At 40.2% G+C, this 23,805-nt stretch overlaps 1 protein-coding gene across 3 annotated transcripts in view; it reads left to right on the top strand.

The window, feature by feature from the left end:
- The window catches only part of GRIN3A (glutamate ionotropic receptor NMDA type subunit 3A), a 164,820-nt gene that overhangs the window by 102,753 nt on the left and 38,262 nt on the right, over positions 1-23,805 (top strand). For all 3 annotated transcript variants that reach the window (XM_028531093.2, XM_036021984.1, XM_036021985.1), the window contains exons 5-7: positions 7,749-7,894; positions 12,022-12,137; positions 20,421-20,572. In XM_028531093.2, coding sequence (XP_028386894.1) covers positions 7,749-7,894; positions 12,022-12,137; positions 20,421-20,572 — 414 coding nt within the window. The remainder of the gene's footprint in view (positions 1-7,748; positions 7,895-12,021; positions 12,138-20,420; positions 20,573-23,805) is intronic.

The following is a 23,805-nucleotide window of genomic DNA, read 5'->3' as shown; positions in this document are numbered from 1 at the left end:
GTTTCCTTAGCTCATTTTTGGTTTTTTAGGTTTGGTTGTTGATAGTTGTGAGTTTGTTGTCATTTTACTGTTCATTCTTCTTTTTCTTAAATAAGTTGCTTTAACATTTCATATAATAAGGGCTTGGTGGTGATGAACTTCTTTAACTTGACCTTATCTGGGAAGAACTTTATCTGCCCTTCCATTCTAAATGATAGCTTTGCTGGACAGAGTAATATTGGATGTAGGTCCTTGCCTTTCATGACTTCAAATACTTCTTTCCAGCCCCTTCTTGCCTGCAAAGTCTCTTTTGAGAAATCAGCTGATAGTCTTATGGGCACTCCTTTGTAGGTAACTTTCTCCTTTTCTCTTGCTGCTTTTAAGATTCTCTCCTTATCTTTCATCTTGGATAACATAATTATGATGTGCCTTGGTGTGTGCTTCCTTGGGTCCAACTTTTTTGGACCCAACTCTGAGCTTCCTGGATTTCCTAGAAATCTATTTCCTTTGCCACATTAGGGAAGTTCTCCTTCATTATATTTTCAAATAAGTTTTGAACTTTGCACTTCTTACTATTCTCAATCTAGCACCCCTCTGATTTGGATGTTGGAAGGTTTAAAGTTGTCCCAGAGGTTCCTCAGCCTGTCCTCATTTTTTTGAATTCTTGTTTCTTCATTCTGTTCTGGTTGAATGTTTATTTCTTCCTTCTGCTCCAAATAATTGACTTGAGTCTCCATTTTCTTCCCTCCACTGTTGGTTCTCTTTATTTCGCTTTTCATAGCCTTCACTTTTTCCTCTATTTTGTTTCTATTTCTGTGAACATCCTGATTACCAGTGCTTTGAACTGTGTATCTCATAGGTTGGCTATCTCTTCATCACTTAGTTGTGTTTCTGTCTGGACCTTTGACCTGTTCTTTCATTTGGGCCATATTTTTTGTCTCAGCATGCCCATTAAGTAGTAAGGGGTGCAGAGCCTTAGGTATTTGCCATGGGGGGGCAACCCACATAGCTGCATTGTGGTGCTGTATATAGAGGAGTGGTCTGAGAGGGAACAATGCAGCTTATTCAGCTCTCAGCTGGCTTTCAGTCACTTCTCCCTCTACCCACAAGGAAATTGGGCCCTTCTGGTGCTGATTCCAAGGTGGGTGGTTTTGTGTACATTCTAGGACCCTGTGGGTCTCTCCAGTGAACTCTCCTGTAAGGCTGGGAGGTTCTCCTAATATCACAACCCCCACAGGTTTTTCCAGTCTGAGGTTTTGAGGCTGTATTTTCCCCACACTGGGACCCTAGATTGCAAGGTCTGTCGGGTTCCCCAGTTGTCCCTCCTGGTTTATCCACACACAACTGTGGGACCTCCTGCTCTGCCAGCCACTGCCTTGCTATGCATCCTCTCCACCCTGGCTACCTATCTCCGCCCCTCCTACCAGTCTAGTTGAATGTTTCCTCTTTAACTCCTTGGTTGTCAGACTTCCATACAGTTTGAACTTTTGGCAGTTCTGGTAATTTTTGTTTTTAAATTTGTTGTTGTCCTTCTTTTGGTTGTGCAGGGAAGCAAAGTGTATCTACCTATGCCTCCATCTTGGCCAGAAGTTGGATTTTTGAATAGAGAGGAGAATTTGAAATAATGGGACTTAAGGAAATAATTAGATCAATATTGTCTATGCCAGGGGCTGGCAAACATTTTCTGTTTGGACCAGATAAAAAATATTTTAGACATTGTGAAACCATATAGTTTCTTTCCCACCTACTCAACTCTACTGTTCTGTGAACATCCTGATTACCCGTGCTTTGAACTGTGCATCTCATAGGTTGGCCATCTCTTCATCATTTAGTTGTGTTTTTTTCTGGACCTTTGATCTTTTCTTTCATTTGGGCCATATTTTTGTCTCAGCATGCCCATTAAGTAGTAAGGGCAGTAAGTAGTAGTGTAAAAGCAGCCATAAACAGCATGTAAGTGAATGGGCATGACTGTGTGCCAATAAAACTTAATTTCCAAAAACAGGTAGCAGGCTGGATTTGGCCCATGGGGCATAATTTGCTGAGCCTTGGCCTATATGAGGGATTTGGTACGAGGACTCCAGTTGTCTGAACAACCTGGGCCAAAGCTCACACAAGTCAAACATGATGTCAAAGGATATGCTGGCGTGAGATTAGCTGATATAACAGACAGGATTTCAGACTAAAATAAAGAGAGAGACAATAAAAAGCTTAAATTTAAATGGAGAACCTAGCTTCTATGGAAGAAAATAAGAATAACATGGAAAAAAGAATTACAACATAAATAACTCTGCAATTCACATTGAAAACTGAGTAGAGATCAGAAACATTACTTCCAGCCTCGTTTTTCTATATTCTAAGGTAGCAATGTTCAGCTGGTATACTGTGGCACACTGGTGTGCCACAAGAATTTTTAAAACATGCCATACCTAACCATTTAGTCAGGGACACTGACTACTTTTCTCAGATTTTCAAACAAAAAAATGACAACAGCCAACACAACAATAGCCACCCATTGTGAATGAATCAAAATTATACCTATTTTTTATTAGACCAGCAAAAAGTATATTGTTTGCTATGCTGCAGGATTTTAGTAATTAGTCTATGTGTGCCATAAGATGAAAAAGTTTGAAAATCACTCTCCTAAGGTTCAAAGCCTGAGTGATAATTTGGAGAACACACATTTCTGTCTGCTGGGGACCACCCTAGTGTGCCTGTGGTTCCCGTGTAATTATCAATAGTGCCCCCTTTTAAAGAAGTGTCCTCACTTACAATATAAATTCAATGGCCACACCAACACTAACCAAAATGACTTTGAAATTGTAGTGCAGACAGGTATATATATTTTTAAGTTATCATGAGACCTTGGACAACACATGTCTGTAAAAGCAGAAGGCAGAGCCAGGGAAGGGTCAGACAGAGTCAGTCATATCTTCATGTATCACTTTCTGCTGGTCTTAAACAATATCCCTGAATCTCAGCTCTTCCTGTGTAATAATAAATAATATTAGCACTCGTTAGATTTTAACGTATTTGCATATAGTAAATATTTGAAAATATTACCTGTTATTTCATTATTGCTATTGTTATTGTTATAGATTCAAATATTTGAATAGATTCAAAGAGATTGGGACACAAAATTATCCTTCATGTACATAAGATATGCCTCAAGAGGCATTCCTTATCACTGGAGATATTCAAGCAGAGGCTTAAGAGGCACTTCATGGAGATGTTATAAATAAAGCCCTTCTACTCAGTCTGGCCCATGAACCAAGGTATCAGCATCAACTGGGAACTAGTTAGACATGCACTCTCAGGCTCCAACCTAGCCCTCATGAAACAGAATCTACATTTTGAGGAAACTACAGGTGGTGTATTTATCTTTGCTATAAAGGACCTAGGCATCAGTGGACAATTTGAGCAGGTGACTTTTAAAGAGCCTCCAAATTCTGACCCCATCCGATATTATAGAGTCCATAGGTTCTAAATGAATTCCATCGGGCAAGCTAAGAATGGCCCTTTCCACCCAGTTTCAGAAAACATTGTCCCAGGTCCAGTGCTACATTCCATTTATTATTTAAGTATCAATCTCAGATAAATACAGATGTAGGCCTTAAATGAATGCATTCAATATTAGGATATTTTTTTAATCTAAAACATCACAGTTACCTTAGACATACAAGCTTAGGTTGATTATTTCTTGAGTTTGCTTCTATTTTGTTCTGAGCCATTTCTCTGCTGTCTTTTAAGTATTTATCTGACTATTCCCTGTGTAGGTGCTCTGGGTAAAGTTCAGTATTCCATTAATACTGAACAATTCACACACAAATAGATAGTTTAACCACACATATTTCCCCAAGGCCTGAAGAGGCTGATGCAAACATAAACAGACTTGGAAGAGCCGGTGAAATATTTAGCTCAGATTTTAAAGAAATTCTTTTCTCTCTGGGACTTCCTGGTGATAGCTGTAATCCAGCTCAAATGCTTTTGCTCTTTGTGTACTTTTATCCCCCCTCCTTGATTCAGGGTTTCTGATGTCCTTGGTTGTTTGAATTACACACCACATGGGCACACTCAGGACAGGCTATGTTAGTCCATGGGGTGGCATCATTCACTTCTTTGATCCCTTTTCTGCTTCTATTACTCTGTGACTGCTGGGTGGCCCATTGTTTTTTCCATTAGAAGCTCACACACAGAAATAAAAAGGACATGTGGTTTTAAATGAATTAAATTAAGAATTAAAGGGAAAATTAATTTTTAAGGGAACAGACAACATGAGGTGTAACAAAAGTATCAAACTGGTAATGTGTCTACCTAACAGCATTCTGTGTTAATAACGATAACTTATTAAACCAATATTTCTCAAGCATCTACTATGTGCTGAGCAGTGTATTTGTTGCATAGTGATGATGATGACGATGATGACCATAATAGCAGCTGTACGTTCAGGACTTATGACCACACAAATGAGGTAGGCAGGGGCTCTGCCCTCGTGGAAACTCACAAGCTAGCAGAAGAGCAGACATTGAACAAATATTGATAATTGCAAGTGTTATCAATACTGTGTGAAATTGCAGGGTACAATGGGAGTCAGCTCAGAGTTCTCTGAGGAGCAACTTTAAGAATTAGCTACATGAAGATTATGGGAAAGAGCTCTGATCAATTAAAAAATATATACATTGGAAGAACTGATAGAACTGGCTAAAAATTAGAGGGTCCCAGGGAGAGTGGGGAGATAAGGATGGAGAGAAGAAGGCAGGAGCAAGATGGTTCTGAACCTTAGGCCACATGAAGAATGCTTCAATTTCATTCCAAAAGCAGTGGGGAGCCATTGATGGGTGTTAAGCAAGTGAGGGGCACGGTCATATTTGGGCTCTAACAAGATTGCTCTGACTGGGTCAGAGGGGAAGAGAAGCAATGTGCAGGAGCAGAAATGATGGTGGCGTGGACCAGAGAGGTGGCAGCATTGCAAAACATCTCCAAATTAGAGCAGGTCCCTATGATCCTAAAAAAATGCTTTCTCTCGTGGAGTTAGGTTATTCATCTTAATCCTTAAAGAACTTTCCATTCTCAAAACCTCAAAACTGCTTCCTTCCCAGACATTAGAGCCATGTGAGGCAGATGTGGGAACCCATGAGCAAAGGCATCTGAAAGGTACCCAGAGGAAGAGGGCCAGTCCTCCACTGGAATTCTGAGCCAGTGCCTGCTGGCTCGCAACTCCAGCCGGTGTCTGGGGAGGGACTGATGTAGTGATACACTACTCAGCAGGGAAAACAGTCCCAGAGTTTGCCTAGAAACAATTGTAGATTGTGAAAGTATTGCCACAGCATAATGTGAGAAAATGGACTTTGAAAAGGAATGACTTTCATATCTGAGACAAAAATTATTTAATCACTGAACTAAAACCCTTTTACCTGAAAAGGAGGGTTCATTTCAAAAGCTTTAGGTATAAGCTATGTTTTTAGCCCCATTTGTACTAACTGGGATGACAAATCTTTCATTTCCTCTGGGTTCAAAGAATAGTTATTGGTCAGTTACTCATCAAGCATTTTATCGAGCAACTACATGATGAAAGTCATTGGAATGCAAGTCAGTTCAATAGTTTACAATGAACTTCCTGTCCACTGAAGAAACTGAAAGTCTCAGTATTAAACTATTACACAATTAAATGTAAAAAGTGCTGCTCTGTTAAGTTTTATGAAAGAAAAGTGTGTGCAATGAGGGCTTTGTGTAAGGGTGATCTGGCACAGACCACAGGTCAGGGAAGGGATGACCCAGCTGAGGGCAGAAGGATGAATGAAAGTTCGGTGGGTAAAGAGAGGATGAAAGAACAGTGTAAAAGTCATTCAATGAACATGTTTAGAGCACCTGTCAGATACCAAGTGTCCACAATAGGAACCTGAGGTACCTGTGATAAATGAATGAATGAAATATCGTGAACAACCAGGTGGTGAGTTCCTATGTGGCAATAATTGTGGGCATTTACCTTTGTGGCCCCAGTAACTCTGATAGCTGCATGCGCTTAAGTCCTCAATGAATTTTGAGTAAATTAGTGAGTGATTTATTTTGCTTGTTGTAAAATAAAGTTTTTTTCTACTTAAATCATAAAGCATGTTTCTGTAGACAATGTAAAAATAAATAAGCACACCCGTATTCACCACCAGTGGGACAGACATTGCTGGCATCTTGACACATTTTCCTCCAAATGCGTGGGTGTCTCCAAATATGACACATGTGGGGGATCACAGCATTTATAATAATAATGCATCTTTGATTTCAACCATACCCTACAAAAGCTTTTTATTTATTTGTCATGGGAGCATTCATCTTGTTTTGTTCAATATGTTTCATGAACATACTTATATGTTGCATAACATTTTACAAATGTGTCATATAATTTAACCATTGCCGCATTGTTAGACACTTGTGTGTGTCAACACTAATTCATTGTCCAATGTGAGTTATTTGTTACCATATTCAGTGAGTTCTGAACACTTTTGGCTTGTAAACTACTTGAAAATCTAATTATTAAAAAAAACACCTCTCTGCTATCTCCCCCATAGAGGAAAATTACCAACACATGTTTACATTACATGTTGCCTACAGTTTTAGGAACTTTATAAATTCCATGAAGCCCATCCATGGATTCCTGTCCCCAGGGCTCCAGAACCAATGATATCAAACGTCTTAACATGAAGCAAAACCAACACTGCAAAAACTTTACCGTAACAATTGTGGAGAAGCATCATCTCAAAAATACTGCTGATTACAGGGTGTTCTACTATTTTCGTGATATGGTCCAACCCCAGTTCATTCTTATATTTGAAATAATCTGTCTAGTTTCCACATTAACACTTGTGTGCACCTTTCAAGGATAATAATGTTTCATGTGCTCTGTCTCAGCTGTCCTAGTGGCAGAAGCCTCTGCAGGATGCCCAGTGCACGGGTCCCCACTGGGAGGTCTTGCCCTTGGAGAACTAGGATATTACTGGGTCTATTCCTGCTCCCCTTCTCCTCTGTTGCTCCTAATTGTCTTACCTACTATTCCATTTGAGCAAATATACAGCATGACTCAGCATTGGATAATACTTAAAGGAAAGATCATTTCTTAGTAACACCAAAAATAAATTCTACAGACTTGACATATAATACAGTAAGTTCTTTCCTAATTCATTGATAGGTTTTTGGAACTGTGGCAAAACAACGTTAACAAAAATCAGTTTTACCATCGGTTAATTGATATAGGCAAGAGTTAAGTTCCTATGGTATCTCATGAAAAGGCATGAACAAAATATTATTTGAGGATCTGTTGTACAGCATAAAGACAGATAAACATAAAAGAGATATAGTCATTGCTTTGGGTCAGGTATATTTCAGTCCCAGTATGCAAAGTTTTAAGTTGGACTTTGTCTCATTCTAACCAAGAAGGAGCACAATCTTTCATTTATTACCTTAACCATGTATTATGTCTGATGTGCAATTTATAATAATGAGATTGACTCTACATCCCAATTTATACAGCTTCTAAAGAATTGTGATAAGTTCTCAACAAAAAGAAGAAAATTGTTTTGTGTTTCTTTGCTTCTGAAAGACAGAACAATTACTGATGTGAAAGCTAGGATAGGAAAGAGCATCTCCCTATGTCTGCACATTTCTATGTGCATATTTATGCCTGCATGTGGCATAAAATTATACATTACTAGATTTTTAGAGTGATGGAAGAAGAAAATTCTAAGACTAATTTATATTAAAGACATTTCTTTTTCTCATAGCTCCATCATCCGTCCCAAGGCTTCCGCTTTGGAACTGTCCGGGAAAGCAGTGCTGAAGATTACGTGAGGCAAAGCTTCCCAGAGATGCATGAGTACATGAGAAGGTATAATGTACCAGCCACCCCCAATGGAGTGGAGTTTCTGAAGTGAGTGTCAACCTCTTGGGTCCAAAAAGTTCTCTGATTCAGTGCCTGTTGTTTCTTTTTAATGACAGCTAAATATACCCACTGTGTGTTCAGTAATACCTCACACTGTGTGAGATCCAATATGGAATAGTGGGCATTTACTTCTGTGACCTAAATTACTAGTTACCTGCATAGTGCCAACTTGGCAATAGACTTTCTCTAAGTGCCAGTGGGGTCATTAGGGTAGCAGATGGTGGGGGAAATAAATGTTGGCTTGACTTTACTTGAGAAAACAATGGTGCAGAAATGATCAAGCACTCAGGGAATGTGGCCAGAGGATAAAGTGTCCCAAAGCAACCCTTTCTTCCTTCACAGTGAATTTCTAAGCCAGTGGACTGTCTCCTCTTTTCACAAAGAAGTGGAAGTTTTCTTAGAGATCTCCTGTAGAAAGGAAATAAGATAAAAAGCAATGATCCCATGCCTGTATCCTTCTCATCAGAGTTTATGAGAAGCAGCCCTGGCTGGGGTGGCTCAGTGGACTGAACACTAGCCTGTGAACCAAGGGGTCACTGGTTTGGTTCCCAATCAGGGTACATGCCTGGGTGTGGATCAGGTCCCTAGAAGGGGCATATGATGGGCAACCACACATTGATGCATCTCTCCGTCTCAAAAAAAAAAAAAAGGGAAAAGAAACGTATTTATGAGAAGTACTCCTATCTCCATGGCAGGATATTGGAGGTTATAATTCAGTGAGACAGAATGCAAAGGAGGGTGGTGCATCTATGGATCTGCTCACCTGGTTGGCCTGAGAAAAGGGAAGGAAAGATTTCTGACAAGCACCCAGCATAAGAATGAGCAGTCCTCTCCCTCCTGCCTACTGGTCCCAGGACAATGACATACATTCAAACCTCCAAACTTGTGCAGCTTCAGGAAACTGGTGTCTCTGTGGTCAACCACAGTAATCTTCCCAATGGACAGCAGAATCTGCCACCCCAAATTCTTTGAGACAAAAGGAAAAATAAATAGCTTCATGGGACAGAATGGCTAGTTATGTGTTTCTCGAAAGCTCTAGTGACAGGCCTCTAAAACAATCTTGTGGACTTGTAACTAGAATTAGAGAGGAAGACTTGTGCTCTCAGATTTGCAAAGTTACATAGGGTGCTCAAATACTGCAAAATGGCACTTTTAATTTTGCAAAAACACTAAAGCATTAGAGTCCCTCTCAGATACAGAGTTTAGTGCTCCTTGGCCTCCAAGCTCCTCCTGTATTCTCTTCTTCAGGCAAACGCATGGCTGAGAGAGGCAGGAAGATGTCAGGAAGATAGCAGTGGCTCCCAGCGAGGTAGCAATGGCTGACATACCAGGTTCTTCTCTAAGAAAGGGGTGCAAAGGGCCACTCTGCTCTACCCAGCTCCACTCACCTCAGGGTATTCATGATTCTGGGAGCTTCACCTAAAAAGGCCCCAGTGGGCAGAGGTGACCCCACTCTACCCTGGAGAGAAGAAATTGTTAGAAAAGTGGGTTCAGATGAAAAATTGAGGCCTGGAAGAAGCAACTTGTTCATGGTGAGACAGCTAACAAGTGGAGACTCAGGACTAGAATCAAGTCTCTAGAATCCAACCATTGCTGTAGGCTGGTCTAGGAGCCATAACAGAAGAGTAGGTCCTGGATATTCAAAGAATGTCCGTGTTTCAGTAACATCCATGTTCTAGTTAGCACCTGGGAGATGTGAGAAATGTAGAATGTAGGACCCATCCCAGAATCTGCATTTTAACAAGCTTCCTAGGTGATTCATTAATTGAGGTGAAATTGGAATACAGCAGAGCTTACCATAAATGTCCTCTCCCATCTAATATCTGGGCTTCTCTCTCCCCTTTTGACCTAGTCACTGCCTAAGCTCTTAACCACCACTCTGAGCAACCACAGTCCTCATGTTACCCCCCTGATATCCCAACACCTTCACCTACAGGGCACAACCCTGAAGTGCTCTGTACATGCAAGGTTCCTTTCATGTTAAACCTGTCCCTTCCCACTCCTATCCAAATTTCCCTGGGCTTAGTCCTACTTACTTAGCGCCCTGCTTTCTGAGGTGATGCTTTTCTTAAAAAATAAAGCCCTATTAAATTGTTCATTTATTTTAGCATGTTTATGTATGACTGTGTTGTGCATTTTATTTATTATAAAATGACCTCTCAAAAAGAGCCCAGGTCAATAATGGAAGAAACAACCACAGGCTCTGCCAACTGAAAGGATGATTCAGCCTGTCTAGAGGCTATTTATACCTGGATCTCACCCATCTTCACCGGTGACTCAGGACCCCAGGGGAGTCTGTGAGCTACCCTGTGCAGTCTGAAATCAGGTGTAGTTATTTAAGGATACTACTGACAATGGACCTCAGGAATTACTTGTTAGAAAAACTGAACCCCAATTCTTTCTATTGTTATTGCAACTACAAATATTTGCAAAGTATTGGTAAATGGTAACTTGTCACTGTGTAGCTCCCAAGGTACATTCTGTTACTAAAGCAGTAAAACTTTGATTGGAGAAACATGTTTCAGTTCAATTTTGATTTTATTGCCAAGATTCCATTAAGGTTCCTCATCATCAGCTCCTATGAGACAATTCACATCCCCAACCCTTTCTGAAGCTTCCCACAGCTGCAGAACTAGGAGGTATTCTGTCATTTTGGTTAAAGTTAAACATAGACCTCCAATACTGCATGGAAAGGAAGATGTATTGTGAATTGGCAATTTTACTTCCTGAATGAGGAGGAAGCAATGTTCACTGGCACCAAGAAAAGAACTGACCTACTTAAGATGGGTTCATGTGTGCCCCAAAGTCATCCATGTCTTTGCCCCATACACATCCTGCCCCATGATGAATCGTAGAGGTGCCTAGGGATGTCTTTCTCTTTTAGATTTTGATGGGCCCTGGCCATATTCTCCTCTATATTAGATTCCAATAGCCTCATTTTTGGCTCTAAGTGAGGAATGACTGAGCCCAGGTAGGATGGAGAAGGGATGTTTTCTTTGACAAGCTGTTTGGGTAACGCTGAGGGTCAGAAAGTCTTTTTTAAATGGATGTATGTCCTGCAGCCATCCAAAAAAGGCCTTGAGGTGACCAAAAACAACAGTCATTACATATACCTTAAACAACTCTCTTTGAAACTCCTCCTTCCCAGCCCCCCTTTGTAAGTGGGAGCTCAGCTGGTGCCTAGGCATAGCTGTCCTCTGGACTGTCTCTGTGCCTGTGTCCAAAAAGTGGGGAGAACTCATGAAGGGTGTATAAGACATCTGTTGGCATCGTAAGCCCAGTCCACAACCAATTCACTGATACAGTCCAGGGACAACTCCTTAAATGACTCTTGCCAGAACTTCCTCCTGTGATGGGAATGAGACATGAAGCTACAGAGATAAATTAATAAAACAGATTACTAAGACCTGTGACAGATGTTTCCCCTTGGGTTTACTGAATGCTTGCCTATGGACTTTAAAGAGACCTTAACTCCCTTTCCCCCAAAAGTACTAGCTCTCTTATTTGCGTTTCCTTACATCTACTCCTAAATCTGAAATAATGCCTGGTCTAGGAAGAACATGATAGTGACCATGACAGAAAAAAATAAGAAAGAATCTCCAAAAGCTGATGCACGAGCCCACCTAGCTCCAGCACTTACTAGCTATGTAACCTGGATCAAGTTACTTCAAGTGTCTGAGCCTCAATCTCTTCATCTGTGAAAATGGGATACTACAACCTACCTCATGGTCATTCCAAGTGATAATGTGTGGAAAATAATAAATACGGTGCCTAGCACCAAAAAAAAAAAAGGCCCTTTGGTTAATGGAAGAGAAATGAACCTTCCCATTCAATTCAGAGTCTCCCTGGCTTTGTTGTTGGATTTGGAAGTAATGAAGGAACTGGTAGGCACACCCATGGGAAAGAGGTCATGCTGTCCTACAACAGTGGCTGTGTCTCCTGGTCTGCTCTCTACAGGTCAGTGAGATGTCAACAAGGCAGAGTCAGCAGCTAGCTTGTGCTGCCCTGAGTGCCCAGGTTTCTGTCCCCTAAACAAAGCCAGCCATCAGCCTTAGCACTTCCTGTCCACTGATGATTTTCTTTTTTTGCTTTTCTTCTCTTGGTCTTAAATATAGGAATGATCCAGTGAAACTAGACGCCTTCATTATGGACAAAGCCCTTCTGGATTATGAAGTGTCAATAGATGCTGACTGCAAACTTCTTACCGTGGGAAAGCCATTTGCCATAGAAGGTATTAATCAGTCACTCTTAATTCACTTTTACTCACGATGTGCTCGTTTTGCCAACCTAGCAAGTCACAAATGCCAAAGTCAGAGGCAAAATGCTATTCATCTTCCCTTGTTTTCATTTTCAACGCATAAGCACTTAGCTATTAAGTTGCTGAAGTTAGGAATTTATTTTTCACCTACTCCACAAACATTTATTTACCCAACTGTTAGGGGAAAAAAAAAAAACAAAAAAATTGGTACCCAAATGATGTCACTTCAGATGTCTGGAAATAGTAGTATAGTGTAATAAATGGGGAGTCCAATTTTAAATTAATCTATATTTTCTAATGGCCAAATCCTGTAATGAATCTGATCCAAAAACGCAAAAGCTAGAACAATTGCATTTTACAACTGAAAGGACCCCGATGTTGATCTAATCTAATTTACTCACTTTAAACACAAGGAAGCCTGGAGACATCACATCACTTTTTCGTAATCACACAATTAGATGATAATACGGGAATTAGAATCCAAATCCATGGTTCTTAATAAATGTATTTCCACTAGTTGGAACATAAGTAGAAAAATCTAATTCTATAGCTTAGTAACCTTTAAGAGTCCTAAACAAAACTTGTTTGGGACCTTAGGTTTGCCTTTCTCCCCACGGGCAGCAAATTTTTGCATCCAACTTGATCAACCGATAAATCAAACTTCAGGACCAGAGAACGATTGCTTTGTCGGTAGCTCCTTTCACTCTGGACAACAGCTGACATATAGAGCTAGTAGTGTGAACCAGCAAATTTCCTATCTCCCAATCCCCAGCTTCCCTTCTCTGACAGCATGAGCTAGCTCTCTAGACAGTGATGCTCTCTTGTCAGCAAACACTTGATTTGAAACAATCCCACAGGGGCGCCCAAGTCCTGTGTGTTAACTAGTGTCACAAGACTATTCTGAGTCCAATTTCCCAACCACGGCTGGTCTCTGTCTACCCTAAACACATCAGCAAATTTTGTACTTAAGTCTTTGCCTCTGTGATGAATGACAATATAATAGCTGATGCTATTTCTTCATGCCTTCTCCTAAGAGAAATCAATCTATTCTCCAGGCAAAGTGACCTCTACCTGAACCAGGGATAGAATTCAGGAAGAAAGAAATTAAGTGGCAGTGGTCTTCTATTAAGACTACAGTCTGAGATTGTAAAGTCACAAAAAGAAAAAAAAGCTTGAAAACCAAAGGACATTCATTACCTACCCCATTTTGATGTAACAATGGAAAATTCCATTTTTTGTGGCATCTGGAGATGCCACATAGAAGGGATGTTGTATTTTTTTCTGTCCTAGATTCACTGGGTAATTGAGGCCTCTTCTGCCATCAGCAGCTACTAAACAATGAATCATTGGTTGCAGGCATAAGAATGAGGGACTCCACGTTCCACCTTTGTCTTCGGGGGGCAACCCTATCTTGTCAAAAGGCAGTGGAGATGGCTTGTTTGCTTCTGCTGGCTCTCAGTGCCAGATGCCAGATAATTAACTTCCCACTGGCTTCCTGTTTACATTTCCATCTGTGTGCCTGAGACTTCGTGTCTCGCAGTTCTCATCATCCCCAGACACCACGTTGTTTTCAAAGAGGATGAGCACCAAAATGGCCCATGAAGGGTTCTCCCTGCAAAAAGAGCAGAAAGACTATAGATTTGAACAGAGACAACATTCTCATCATTGCTGGTTTATTCTAAAATAAATAAATAGATAAATAAATAAATAAATAACCACCATCACTGATTCATTCTCGGTGAGCTGCAAATCAGAAAATTTAATTCATCACTGCCCCAGCAACAAGGTCATGCCCTAAAAACAGAACTTGGTAAAACACAAAGGGAGGTCACTTGTAAGTTGTAAACAATGGGATGAAGATCCTAGGAAAGTCTTGATTGCTGCTTTTTAAAAAGGCATGTTCATTTATAGATGTCTAAGGAATCTTTCTCTCCTGATAAAATTTTTTAAAATATTACATGCTTTCCTTTAACATTTAGGTTTCTGGAACTTGTGAAAATGTGGGCTTTATTATTAATTGATTAGACCTTATAAGCATAGAAATATCATTAAAGCAATTTATGAAAAATTCTTACTGTTTCATGTGTCTGATTCCTTTCACAGGACCTAGTAAAATTCTAGGCATATAGCAGTTATGTGATAAATGATGTATTACCCATTACATAACTCATTAGATTAGATTTGAAGTAAATACTTAATTCACTTACAAATGCAGTCATCAAAAGCATCCAGATGGTCTGCATATACGTTTCCCAGTGCTTAAATGACTTTGGGAACTTAGGAGGGAAACATTGATTCCTTCATAATCAGTGCACGTTCACTGTAGATAGTACTTAGCACAGCAAACTAAAATATTAAGAATTTAAGAGCATATGGAAAACCCTTGGTCATATTAAGTACTGTATACACCATGGACACAAAGACATATTGCATGCTCTGGAGGGAAAAAAGAAAGTGTGGAGATAAATGAATACATGTCCCAGATTTATGCACTGGAGGTAGCTGACAGTAAAGGTCAAACGAGAAAAAAGTAATGGAACTGCATAGTAATGATTTGTGACCTTTCTGCCACAGACCGTTGTTTGTTTTGAGTTTGTTCTTTTATATGCTTCCCGCTAATTATTTAATACAGTGCTTGGAGCCCCGGGGGTGAAGCCGGAATGCTTGGGTTAGAACAGAGTTGCTATTACTAACTGTGTGTCATTGGGCAAGTCATTTAACCTGTTCTTCAGGTTCCTTGCCTGCACTCATACTTCTATGAGAGCTGGTGTAAAGGTTAAATAAAATAATGCATGTAAAGCATGTACAAGCACACAGTAAGTGCCCCCAAAATTAGTGTTCAGTATATTGAATTAATAGATTGAGATCAATCACTATCAAATTATCCCAGGATAGATAGCCTTCATATATCTCAGCTTCTCCCACACATTTCTCTCTCCACTTTGTTGTGCTGGGAGTAAAGACAACACATTTTTAATGTTTCCTTTATAGTTGGGGCTACTACAACATGTTCTCAACCATTGCTCCAGAGTAGCTAGATATGACATTCCAAGGATAGACTGTAAAGCTGAATTAGTCTTTTTCCTGGAGCCTTTTTTGAGGCTGAGATCTTATTTTCAAAATATCGATTTTCCAACCACATTTCAGGAAGTTCTCTTAGTCTATGGATTTCTAACTATGCATTTCCTAGCCAAAATATATTCCCACAACTCTCAGTTGAATAAAGCTGATTTATCCATGGGGAAAAGATAGGGATTCTATTCTGTTGTAAAAATTGTTCTCTTGGGCTATTAAGCCATATCCAATTTCCAGGGTGCCTGATGCCTTCATCTGTAGAGTTGAAGAATTCCATTTTTGCTTCATCCATCAACCACAAAATAGTCAACCTCATCTTTATTGCAAAGCCGTGTTTCTAATGATAATGAAAGCAACTCAGGCTGCTAAGTTGGGTCAGCAATTTTAAAACAAAAATTCTTTGACCAATGAACACAATCAAATTTGAAAAGCAACTGATAAAGGATAGAAATGAAACCTTCAAGGTTTTACTTTCTTTTTAATCCTCACCCAAGGATGTGTTTATTGATTGGGGGTGGAGATCATTGTGAAAGAGAAACATCAATCGGTTGCCTACTCTAAGCAGCCCAACCAGCTATCAAACCCACAACCTAGGCGTGTACCCTAACTAGGAATTGAACCTGCAACCTTTTGGTAGATGGGTCAATGTTCCAAGAAACTGAGCCACCCAGTCAGGGCAAGGTTTTACTGTTTTATGTTTCTGAGTAAAAAAAATTGTGTGTCTTTTAACAAATACCTCTTCTCATTGTCACATAATGTTTTTCTTATTTCTCCCCTTATTTCACATGCATAGTTTGCTTTAATTAGCTAATAATTATTACTAATGCTAAAAATCATTAAAATGTCAATGCTCAATATATGCATTAAAATAGAAAGTTAAAAAGGATAGTAATGTATTTTTAGCAGTCACTTGCAACTAAACTTTGACATGATGGAGTGGAGTGATTTAATATTTATTATTTCCTATGTAGCAATTTTTTATAAATGTCTCTGCAACTTCAACATAGCTTTTCCTCTGGGGCAATTTTTATACTTTTGTTGTAGTGCCAAAATTCTATTCTTAGAACTTGTAGATTTATTATAAGTGTTAATTTTAGATTTTTAAAATTTCTTATCATGTATTTTTGTCTCATCTGCCCAAAATACCATTATAAGAATCAATCCAAGATGTCTTCCCTCATCCTCTCATCTGGTAGCAATCTGTCATCCCCCTGAACTCTACAGAGTCTTATCCACCCTCCTCACTGCATCCTAGTCATTCAATTTTACCTTTGTTGAATGTACGCCTCACCTATCTTTTTTCCCAAGAAAAGTCCTGTAACTTCTCTGCCTGTGGTGCAGTTCTCTGTGTGTGTGCCTCATCTTCCCATGTGACGCGGAGCTCCTCATGGACACACTCAGGGTCTGAGTTCACTTGGCAACCTCCACAGACTTGGCCGAGTGCCTGGTACAGAGTGAGCAGTCAATGCATGTTTGTAGAATTAATGACTAGGTGCATAGCGGTGCAACAAATGCTTATCAAGTGAAAACTAAAAACATAGCCCTGGCTGGCGTAGCTCAGTGGATTGAGCACGGGCTGGGAACCAAAGTGTCCCAGGTTCGATTCCCAGCCAGGGTACATTCCTGGGTTGCAGGCCATAACTCCCAGCAACCGCACATTGATGTTTCTCTCTCTCTATCTATCCCCCTCCCTTCCCTCCCTAAAAATAAATAAATAAAATCTTTTTAAAAAATTAAATAAATAAAAGGCTTTGCATGCACACCAGAAAAAAAAAACAACTAAAAACAATTCTGTCATTATTACACTAATGTGGGCTGGAATAATTTAAGAGGAGTTGTAGGAGGAATAATACAGTTAGGGAGCATTCTTGCTAGCTAATCTCCTCACATATGTATGTATGATAAACCTGCATACACCACACACACATATATACCAATTAGGGCTATACTTATGCTGTATTCACACAACTTAATGAAAAGTTTATAAATAAAAATCTGCTCTTGATAATATAGATTTTTGCCTGCTGTTGAAAACAAAGCACCAGCTTTGGTAACTGGATTTTTAGTGAGCTGCCTCGTTTGGGGGGATTACATCAGTATGACATAGTGATACGGCCTGCACTGGAGGGACAGAAGTCAGTCAAGCATTCCCTTGACTTGGCCACATGCTCTAGTACATACAGTGGGCAAAGCACTGGTTTCGGACTCAAACAGACATACCCTCAAATGCTGGCTTTGCCAACCACGAGCTGTGTGACCTTGGGTAATTTACTTATCCAGTCTTTAATACTTGAGTAATACATATTCTGCATGGGTTTATAAAGAAATTAAATGCATGTGGAATGGTGTATGGCACACAGTAGGGCTCAGTATGTTGTGGTTCTTATTATTAGAATCCCAGAGTGATTCAACTGAACCATATGCCACACTCAAAAACACAGTCTTCATCTAGTACATGATCTACAAAATGGGGTAAGGTATGTAAAAACTTTATTATAGAATAGGACTTGGTATATTTTAAGCCCCCAATAAATATTAGACGTTGTTGTTGTTGCTGTCATTGTTGAAAACTATTGCCTCAGGGGCTGAATATTACTATGTTTTTATAATATTTTTATAATACAATAGTTCATAATGTATTATTAAAAATACAATAGTATTCAGCAAGCCTGGCCTAATTATCTTTTTTTTAAAGATATTATTTATTTATTTTTAGAGAGAGGGGAAGAGAAGGAGAAAGAGAGGGAGAGAAACATCAATGTGTGTTTGTTTGTCTGTCACACTCCCCCTATTGGGGACCTGACCCGCAACTCAGGCACGTGCCCTGACTGGGAATTGAACTAGGTACCTTTTGGTTCACTGGCCAGCACTCAATCCACTGAGCCACACCAGCCAAGGTTTGGCCTACTTATCTTGACCATAAACCCACTTCCACCAGAGTTCCAAGTTCTCCTTCTGTATGTTCTTATATGCCCCAGTTCTTCATCCTCATGGCACTTACCTCATTTGTAATGAAACAATCATTATTTAGTGCATTGTTTAGTGTCTGTCTCCCTAAGAGAGACAGATAGCATGCCACAACAGCAAGGACCACACCTGCCTTGTTCCCTGCTAAATCCCCACCACTCAGCACTGTGCCTGTTCACTCAATATATTTGTTGAGTGCACAAATGAGTGAATGAATGCATGAGTGAATCAGTTAGTCAAGGAATATTATCAAACACGTGCCTATCTTCTGTGTCTGGCATATACAGAAGTACTGAATAAATGTAGGTGCGACTGAATTGTCAATAGCATACATTATGAGAAATGTTTCTAAAGAAAACCTCTTATACTCATTACAAAAAATGTTATTTAATGATAACATCAGCAGAAGAACAGGCTGCCCATGTAAAGCCTTTCATTGTCAGCCTTGCCTTTCAATCCAAAACTAGCAGGCACAAAACAGGCCCTCAAAATAACTTTTTGTGTGGAAAATTCTAAGCACGCTCTTGACATTTGTCATCATTTCCTTGACTTGCCATTGTTAAGGGACAAACAAAATTATCAGGGAAAAGAAAACATACAGCTCTTTAAAACTCAAGCATTTTTCTGCATTATTTATGTCTTTTATTGGTTATGCACACATACCAGGCCTCATCTTTTTTTAAAGGAGGATTTGTGTAATTTATGTATCTGCAATAAAAAAGGAAAAAAGCTAATTTCCTTGGAAATAAATTATAAGATACAATAATTAGAACATGTATTTGTCACCAGTAAACATCTCTGGATTCGTGACAGCCTTTTAGGAAGTAACTATATTTTTTATTTATCTTCCTCAATCACCTTGAGGGCAAAACATCTTTTTCTTGACTCTGCTATCCAATAGCTAAAGATAAAATGCAGGTAATTAGCTCCTTCACATGGCTCATCAGAGAGATTAACAATGCGGTAACAGTTTGGAAAGCAAATAAAGCCACGCAGAGTGGGGATATAGGGTTCAAGCTGATTAATAAAACTGACAACAAATTACATCCACCTTTCTGTTCCTCCCTCGTCATTTCCCCTGATTCCCTTCCCTTCATTAACTACCATCCTGCACTCCTGGTTTATCATTTCCTTGCTTTTTTTTCCAAATATATTTCAATCACTTACACATGAATTCCTAAAGACATATTGTTTTGTTTTGAGTGCCTTTACACTTACACAATGGATCCGTGCTGTAATCATCTGGGACTGACCTTTTTCACACCATATCTTATTGCTAAGAGTCATCTGTATTATTCCATGTAATTCTAGTTCATATGTTTCATACCATATAATATTCCAATTGTGTAAATATTCCACAATTTATTTACTTGTTCTCTTGTCAAAGAACATTTGAGTTGTTCCCAGTTTTTGTTACTATGAAAGGTGACTCTAAGAACATGCTCATGCCCATCTCCTGGTGTGCTCGTGGAAGAATTCTTTGGGAATATACTAAAAATTACTGGTCTTAGAGTATGTAAGTGTTCAACTATACAAAAAGAAATATATAGTTGAAACAGCGAATGGTTTTCCAAGGTGTTTATATCAGTTTGCATGACCACAAGCAATGGGCAAGCAATCTTATTGATCTGTATCTTCTCTAACATTTGGGATTATCAGATTTATTTTTTAACAATTGAAGTTTGTTATTATAAATTTTTATTGGTATTTTAGTTCTCATGCTATAGTATAGGTTTATGTGGTCTTCTTATTTAAAAATAAATAAAATAAAAGTAAAAGAGGGCCATGCATGACCAGTGATGAGAGTATGTCACAAGCCAAAGATGATGATTATAACCTGCTTGCGTGCACCTAAGGCCTAGAGGAAGGGTTCTAGGAGAGATGGATAGGGAATCCTAGCCCTGGCAGAGACCTCAAGGATGGTTTCTAAGAAATACATTGAAAGGAGGAACAGAAGCCCGTGGAAAACAATGTACCACCTGCACCCTGCGCCCAGCCCATTTCTCTCCTTTCCAGACTCATCACAGCCACTCAGAGAGGCAGCAGATCCAAAGGAAGCATACCTTGGACATCTTTGAGTCCTCTGAAGGCAAGACAGTGACAGTTCACCACACCCTTGTTACCAGGCCGGGTGGCAATATCACATGAGTGTAGTAGCAACCTGTTAGGAACCTCTCAGGTGAAAAGCTCATCTGAGATTGTGTTTTCTCCTAGGATATGGCATTGGGCTCCCACCCAACTCTCTGCTGACCTCCAATATATCCGAGCTAATCAGTCAATACAAGTCCCACGGGTTTATGGACGTGCTGCATGACAAGTGGTACAAGGTGGTTCCCTGTGGCAAGAGAAGCTTTGCTGTCACCGAGGTAAGGGAAAACTGCGGATGACATTAGTGCTTTGTATAGCATTACCATGAGGACTAGAAAAACTGAAAACAACCAATTCCCTTTTGTAGACGTGAAACTAATACCCAGAGATCCTAAGGGATTTGACCAAGGCATACAAATAATCAGAACCCGCTTCTTTCTATTGCAATGCTCTGCCTTTACGATGTAATTACAAAGAAACCTGCAAAGTGAGCCAGAAATTGGATGATTAGATAGGAGACTAACAGGTGTGACAAGAGCCACAAGAGCTCAGGCACTTAAAAGAGAAACCAAATAAACCAGTACAAGGTCAGCCTGACATTTAAAAGGAAAAAAAAATCTAAAGTCAACAATAATGGCTTCAAATAGCCTGTGTTTGCCAACAATCCCCAAACATGTATTTCAACACTGACTCTTCTCCTGAATTCCAGGGCCATATATCGAGTTTCCTGTTTGCATCCCCACTTGAATACCCTACTGGCATCTCACATTTAACTTGTCAAAAACTGAACCCTTGATCTTCTCTCCTAAAGGTGTTCTTCCTCTTGTGCCTCACATCTTTGTAATGGTACCTGTTACTCATTCCAGAAACTGGCAGCGATCCTTAATGTCTCCCATGCCTCGCCTTCTACATCCATCAACAAGCCATATCTTTTCTTTTCTTTCTGTAAACTCTGTCTCAAATATGCCCAGTTATTGCCATCTCCACAGTCATCACTTTAGCCCAAGCCATTATCCCTCACCTGGACCACTGTTAAAGTCTCCTCACTGGTATCTCTGTTTTCATGCCTGCCTTTGTTCAATTTGTTCTCTGCATGGTAGATCACTCTTCTGCCTAGAAGCCTGAAGTGGCCTCCCATGTTCATTAGGGAACAGCCTGAAATACCGAACATGGTTTACAGTGCCCTGTGGGATGTGATCCTGCCTAATTCTTCAGCCTTGTCTCCTCCTGCTTTCTCCTGGACCATGACAGCCCCTCCACAACAGTCATTTTAGATAGCGATTCCCAGGTGGCTTCCTTGCCATGGGGTCTCTGCGCATGCTGTTGCCTCCTCCCCCTTAAACACCCTTCCCCCTGACACTTACCCAGCTAATCCCTTCTCGTTATAAACTCCCACCTGAAATCTCCCTTCTTCAGAGCCTGCCATTATTCCTGATCCAATCCGAATCCTATCTCCCTTTAAAATCTTATAGCTCACATTATTTTATAGCTAGCACTTATAATTTATAAACTTTACTATTTATTAACATATATTTAATCAGATTATTATTTGTTAGTGTATTTCTCCTTCATTAGGCTGTAGTGGGCACTCAGTAAGTAACTGTGGAATAAACGAACCAGAGAAACCGAGCAACATATCTGAGTAGCTGGGAAGCAAAAGGTAAGAACATAAAGCCAGTGTGGTATTGGTACTGTACTGGGGTGAATAACGTCCCCCCAAAGTTAATGTCTACCCAGAACTCCAGAATGTGACCTGCTTTGGAAATACAGTCTTTTCAGAGGCAATGATTTAAGATGAGATGAGGCTGTGCTGGATTAGGGAGGGCTCTAAATCCGGTGGCTGGTGTCCTACAAGAAGCCATGTGTAGAGGCACACAGGGAAGAAGCGCGTGTGAAGCCACAACCAGAGGCTGGAGTGCCGCATCTATAAGCCTAGAAAGGCTAAGGATTGGCAGCTGCCACCAAAAGCTAAAACAGAAGCTGAAAGACAAACATGCAATGAATTCTTCCACGGAGTCTTCAGAACCCACTGTGCTGATACCATGATTTCAGGCTTTTGGCTTTCTGAAATGTGAAAGAAATTTTCTGTTGTTTTAAGACACCCAGATTGTGGTAATTCATTTCAGCACCTCTAGAAACCTAATACAGATAGATAATTGGTAGATGGATAGATAAACAGGTAGATAGATAAATAGATTTTAAGTGTGTTTTTCCTAAATCAGAAATCAAAACCTATAAAAGAAGAGCAAATGATTACAACTAGAACCTGAGGCAAGCCAGTCAATGCCCTGAGAATTCAATTGACCTCCAATGTTCTGGGCAGCCATGGCAAAAAATAGACTATGAGATGGGTTGGAAAGATTTTTAATCAGAAGAAGAGAAGGAAACTAGTTTGGTTTTAGTACTAAATTCTAAAATAATTCTGTTTTGGAAAAATGATACTAAATAACAGAATTGGCAATGTTTGCAAAATGCAAAAATATTTCTCTAGCTAATTCTTGTATTGATGGTTCATAGAAGCTGCAAGCATGATGTTAGACGTGATTCAGTGAAAGCCTTTTGGGAGGCACTACATGGCTAATGCAGATCCTCTGCTTCTCTGTGACCTACCCAACCCGCTTCAGAGCACTTAGACCACCTGTAAGAATGGATTTGTCTTCTCCAACAGCATTTATCAAGCACTCGGTATGGTGCTAGACAGCGTTCTAAACACTTCGCGCAGTCAAACTGTTGCCAAACAAAACAAACAAACAAGCAAAGAAAATGAAGGGTCAGCTCCCTCTCACCACTAAAGCCAAACTCATGAAGCAGATGCTGGAGTAAAAGAAAAGAGGTTTTATTCAGGTGCTGCATGATTCTCAGGGAGAATGGCAGACTTTTGTCTCAAAGCCCAACTCCTTACCAAGACCAAGACAAAAGCCAGGGTCCAGAGTTCCTGCTCCCATTAAATTCTTTGAAACCCACAGGTGGCTGCTAAGGAGTCTGTATTCCCCGTCCAGGTAGTGTGGCTTGTTCCCAGCTGTTGCTCATTTCAGGTTCCCTCCTGGAGCCTGTGTATGAAGCCCAGTCCTGGGCCATGCAGCTGCTGGGGCTGCAAGGTCATGTACCCTTGGGAGAGAGCACATGCACGCACTGGCAAATGTATCACCAGGTCAGAGAGAGAGAGGGAAATAAATTCCCTCCTGGAGGCCATGGGCCACATGGCCCATGGAGAGAACAGGCGAGTTTGTTTGCCTTGCAAGTGCAGGTCAAGAGCCAGCATGCCACGAGCAAGAGAGAGCCACCCTTCTTTTGTTCCCCTGGGATTATGTTAGCTTGGGTGTGGGATGGACCAGGTGATTTCTCAAAATGACCAATCAACTTCCCAAACTTTCGCATGCTTTGGGTGGGTCCACCTTTCAACCAATTCCTTCTTTCCCCGGGCTAGACTACACCCTCTTTTGTCCAGCACCTCCTCTGGGCCATTTTGACTTCTGTGGTGCATGTGCCTGCCTTCCCCTGGCATCCCCTT

Source organism: Phyllostomus discolor, chromosome 3 (genome assembly GCF_004126475.2).
Source record: "Phyllostomus discolor isolate MPI-MPIP mPhyDis1 chromosome 3, mPhyDis1.pri.v3, whole genome shotgun sequence".
In the NCBI taxonomy this organism is placed as follows: Eukaryota; Metazoa; Chordata; class Mammalia; order Chiroptera; family Phyllostomidae; genus Phyllostomus; species Phyllostomus discolor.
The sequence above is the reverse complement of the archived record's forward strand: the minus strand, read 5'-3'. Positions and strand labels throughout refer to the sequence as shown.